This window comes from Coffea arabica, chromosome 11c (genome assembly GCF_036785885.1).
Source record: "Coffea arabica cultivar ET-39 chromosome 11c, Coffea Arabica ET-39 HiFi, whole genome shotgun sequence".
Taxonomy (NCBI): domain Eukaryota; kingdom Viridiplantae; phylum Streptophyta; class Magnoliopsida; order Gentianales; family Rubiaceae; genus Coffea; species Coffea arabica.
Window position 1 is genome coordinate 3038671 of NC_092330.1, and position 4974 is coordinate 3043644.

At 38.3% G+C, this 4974-nt stretch overlaps 1 protein-coding gene across 1 annotated transcript; it reads right to left on the bottom strand.

The window, feature by feature from the left end:
* Positions 1-3196: 3196 nt before the first annotated feature.
* On the bottom strand, positions 3197-4732 carry LOC140016660 (uncharacterized). Its single transcript, XM_072070234.1, has one exon. It carries the CDS (start codon positions 4541-4543, stop codon positions 3332-3334), a length of 1212 nt encoding a protein of 403 aa, XP_071926335.1. The 5' UTR covers positions 4544-4732; the 3' UTR covers positions 3197-3331.
* Between the last annotated feature and the right edge of the window lie 242 nt (positions 4733-4974).

Genomic DNA, 4974 nt, shown 5'->3' on the forward strand with positions numbered 1-4974 from the left:
TATACCGTTTTACGTTTGAAAAAAAAATTGAAAAGAAATTGAGATTTGAGAAAGAAAAACATATAACTAATAAAAACTCTCACAAGGAATCTTAGGAGAGAATAAACTCTCATAAAAAAAATTCTAGAAGACAAGAATTCTCTCAATAGAAAATTCTAGGAGTGAACATTTCTCTCATTAGAAATTTTGGAAGAGATTTTATTACCTACGGAAAAAAAATCATTGCGTGGATGGAAGGAGACCAAATAGCCTCCCCCCTCCCATGGAGGAAGGTGTTGTTTTGTTTGAAAGGAGTGGAGAAATTAGGGAGAAGAGGAGAATTTAGAAAGCGTGACTACATTAATTCCCTCCTGCTGATTTGTACATTTTGTATTGCATGCTGTTTGGGAATCTGCACAATTTGTTTGCAATAGGGTAATTATACATAACTCCCTAATGTTTCAAAATATTTATATCACCACCCTATAGTTTTATGCAAGTTATAACTTGACAGAAAATAGATTTTGTAACGTAATTAGTTAAAATATTAATATTACCCGTACTTAAATCTTGAATAGAACAAATGCTTGAGCACCTTATCCAAAAGCATGCGGAAGGAGATTATGTGGCTAAATAAAAAAAACACAGCGTGTAAAGTGAATTTTCATATAGTTTACTATAGAGGATTAAGTGAATGTTCATATAAACTATAGAGGATAAAGTGAATATATGATTTCATCACACCCATTTTTGAAAATTGGTCAGCTCAACTGTCAAAACCATTGGTGTTTTCCATCAATTTTTTGTTTCACATACAAACTATAGGGAGGTTACATCAACATTTTGAAACGTTAGAAGGGTCATGTAGTAATAAAGAACAGTTGATCCAATTGGAAGACACTATTTTGTTGGTTTGGATTTGGTTACCGCTGATATCTGTGTTCAACTCTTCATTATGGAAATTCTTCCATTTTCGTCCTAGCTCTTTATGGCACCAAAAACGGGTACTTTAAGACAAACTGCTAAAGAAAATGGAACAAACATATAAACACTCGATGCTCTTTGTACTTCTCTGTTTTGGGCACTTAGGAACGGCATTAGAATGAGGACAGAATGAAAAAGTCGACTGATTACGCGTATAATAATGTAACTGTTCATTCCTTTGCTTATTAGTAAAGATGTGACAAATGAATTATGACTTCTTGGGATATGATTAAAGCATATGGATGGAATGTCTGGTTCCCTGTCCATTGTTAGGAAAGTACTCCACTTTTTTCTAGTCAAGAGCTTGACTGGGCCAATGCAGACCATCCTCGTGCTTATCAAAGTTAGTGAAGACTTATGTTACCATATACTGGTTAGGCAGCCTAGATTTAACTCTTTAAATTTTTGTTTGTTTTTTGCTACTGTCTGTACATATTTACTTGTAGCCGGCATTGTGTAGATTTTTATGTGGGATTTTGCATCATCTGGTCTGAGTTCATGCCTAAGCTTGTCCTATCTTATTATATATGCAGTAATGTATTACCATCATCACACTCATCTTTTCATAGATTTATACGTTTCTACATGTTAGAATAATTTAGACTGAACTGATGGCATCTGAGATTACTGAAGAGGAAGATGAGGAGCCCCCTTGTGTTATTGATACAGAAGCTCAAAAACAAAACATTAGGCAGATTATAAAGTACCAAAAATCCCTCTACTATTCCTCATCTTCTTCATCTTCATTTTCCTCAACAGGGGCTTCTTGCTCTTCGTTTTCCTCTCCGCGGAAGAGCAGTAGTCTGTTAGACTTGATGAAGGAAGGAAGCACATCGCTTAGGAGATTGATTGACATGGAGCATACGAGCTTGAAAACATATTTGACGGATTACAGTGGCTCCCCCATGATGAAGCCTATTCTCTTGTGGGGTAGCGATGCAGATGATGGAAGTCATGATGATCCCTGGATGTCAATAAAGGAGGCTACATCGGCTATGATTCATTGCCAAAGTGATGGTCAGAGTTGGTTAGCTTCAGAGGAAATTTACATGAAAAGGAACCCCATGATCAAAAATGAGCTGCCAAAAACTGGCAAAAGGAGGCTGACCAGAAAAAGGTCATTTAGGAGATTACCTAGACTCAAGGTATGGATATTTGCAGGTTGGAAATTCAGGCTGAGGTTGAGAAGATTGAGAGTCATTATCTGTGGTAGAAAGTTTTGATAACGAAATTTTTTGACCTTTTTCTTCTTCATTGATTGAACTACTCAATGACTCGATGAAACACTTTTCCAATCCAGTTATATACACTTAACAATTATATTCCTTGTATAGAAATTAAGTACTGGGAAAGCAAGCACCAGACTAGAGTAGATGGTGAAAGTAAAGCTTGAATTTAGTAACGTTGTGGCCAACTGCCTATTTACCTTGTCAACAAATTCACATTGGAAAATATCTACCTGGCTCAACTGCCTTCATTTGAATTAAGCTGAAGAAAAGATTTCTTCAAGAACTAGAGACATTCTGGCATATGATGCAATGATCAGCGATTAATGTGGCTACAATACTTCCCTCTTCAATTTTAGTTCTGCTACTTTGCCTATTCCACAGGTGAATCCCATAAGTGTCACCACCAGTAATCTGGCGGAGCTTGGCCTTTGTCCATTTCGGATTACTTGTTCGCATGAATAGCCCATCTATCCGATTCCAGTCCACCGGGTAGAAGGCCGAGCTTGAAAACATATTTGACGGATTACAGTGGCTCCCCCATGATGAAGCCTATTCTCTTGTGGGGTAGCGATGCAGATGATGGAAGTCATGATGATCCCTGGATGTCAATAAAGGAGGCTACATCGGCTATGATTCATTGCCAAAGTGATGGTCAGAGTTGGTTAGCTTCAGAGGAAATTTACATGAAAAGGAACCCCATGATCAAAAATGAGCTGCCAAAAACTGGCAAAAGGAGGCTGACCAGAAAAAGGTCATTTAGGAGATTACCTAGACTCAAGGTATGGATATTTGCAGGTTGGAAATTCAGGCTGAGGTTGAGAAGATTGAGAGTCATTATCTGTGGTAGAAAGTTTTGATAACGAAATTTTTTGACCTTTTTCTTCTTCATTGATTGAACTACTCAATGACTCGATGAAACACTTTTCCAATCCAGTTATATACACTTAACAATTATATTCCTTGTATAGAAATTAAGTACTGGGAAAGCAAGCACCAGACTAGAGTAGATGGTGAAAGTAAAGCTTGAATTTAGTAACGTTGTGGCCAACTGCCTATTTACCTTGTCAACAAATTCACATTGGAAAATATCTACCTGGCTCAACTGCCTTCATTTGAATTAAGCTGAAGAAAAGATTTCTTCAAGAACTAGAGACATTCTGGCATATGATGCAATGATCAGCGATTAATGTGGCTACAATACTTCCCTCTTCAATTTTAGTTCTGCTACTTTGCCTATTCCACAGGTGAATCCCATAAGTGTCACCACCAGTAATCTGGCGGAGCTTGGCCTTTGTCCATTTCGGATTACTTGTTCGCATGAATAGCCCATCTATCCGATTCCAGTCCACCGGGTAGAAGGCCATAGGAGGCAAGACAGTAAAGTTGTACTTATGCAGCATCATATTGGTTGCCAGCCTCTCCACCACTCTGGAAACCAGGTATGGTCCATTGTGTCCCCATCTGTTTCCATCAAATGTCAATTGGAATTCCTCCATGAACTCGTACAGAAGTGGATGATTTTTGTCAAAAACCAGCACTGCATTGTTAAGTCTTGTCCAATTTCCATTCAAATCCGCGCTTTGAGCTCCAATTGCATTCCTTAACCTTGAAAAATCTCTCAAAACTATAAAATCTGTATCCAGATAAACACCTCCGTACTTGTAGAGGACTACTAGCCTGATCAAATTAGATAGATTTTGGGCCAATGGAACTTCACCAGGATTCCTGTTTCCACTCAGAATATCGTTGAACCAGGCTTCTGCAGATGTGTTCTTGAATAGATACAACAGGTCAGGTGTCACAGGAGCAACTCTATAGCCACGATCCAGCAAAGGCTTTAAGAGCATAAACCCTTGGATCGAATCCAGAGTTTCTGATAAGATGATCAAGCAAGCTTTTGGATGTGCTTTGAAGATACTCTCTAATGCAGAAAACTCCCGCCTACCAAATAATGATGCTGGGAATATCCAAATCATGAAGAACTGAACTTGACACTGCTGGTGATCATCATATAGGACTTCTCTAACTCTTTCATCGAACTTCTGTGTAATTCTGCTCGCCTTCAACATGTCAAGATCAGGCAACTTGTTCTTGAGCCAAGTAAGATTGAAGGGGGGCATAGAACTTCCATTGTTTGCACCATCTACTCTTTGCTTGGCTTCCAGTATTTGCAACCCTAGACGATCGCCTTTAGTTTCACAGGCAACCGAATTGAACAAAAGATCACAGGCAAGACTATCAGCTAAGACAATCACAAAGACCAGCACTGCAAACAATACAATTGCGAGGATATGCAGTTCTAGGCGGCTTAATTTGCAGTAATCCGACATTTTTCTGGAAACATTTGTCATTGTTCACTCGCTAATCTGATAGGATACTGAACATAGCTAGGAAGATGAGCCAAGTTTTCTTGACAGCAGGGAAAGAAACAAGTAGCTACAGGCAATGAAGCCTTCAACGTCAACAACTTCTATCTGTACTTCTCATTGGTAGTTTATCACAAAGCATTACATTATTGTCAATGTAAATCCACAATGGCACTTGATCACAAGCTTTGAGATACTGAATCTCCGTCACAGGAAGAATAATATGAGTTGTTGAAGTTTGATTTCTGGACGGAGAAATTGACTGAGCCAGAAAAACGTGTATGAATTGTTTACGTTCTCACGGTTCCACTAGGAAATAGTACTATATCCCGTTGAATTATGTTGCGTTGAATTGTATATATGAATTGCTTATCTGATAAGTATAGATTAGATGTGGTAGGTTCAAATCCTCATCC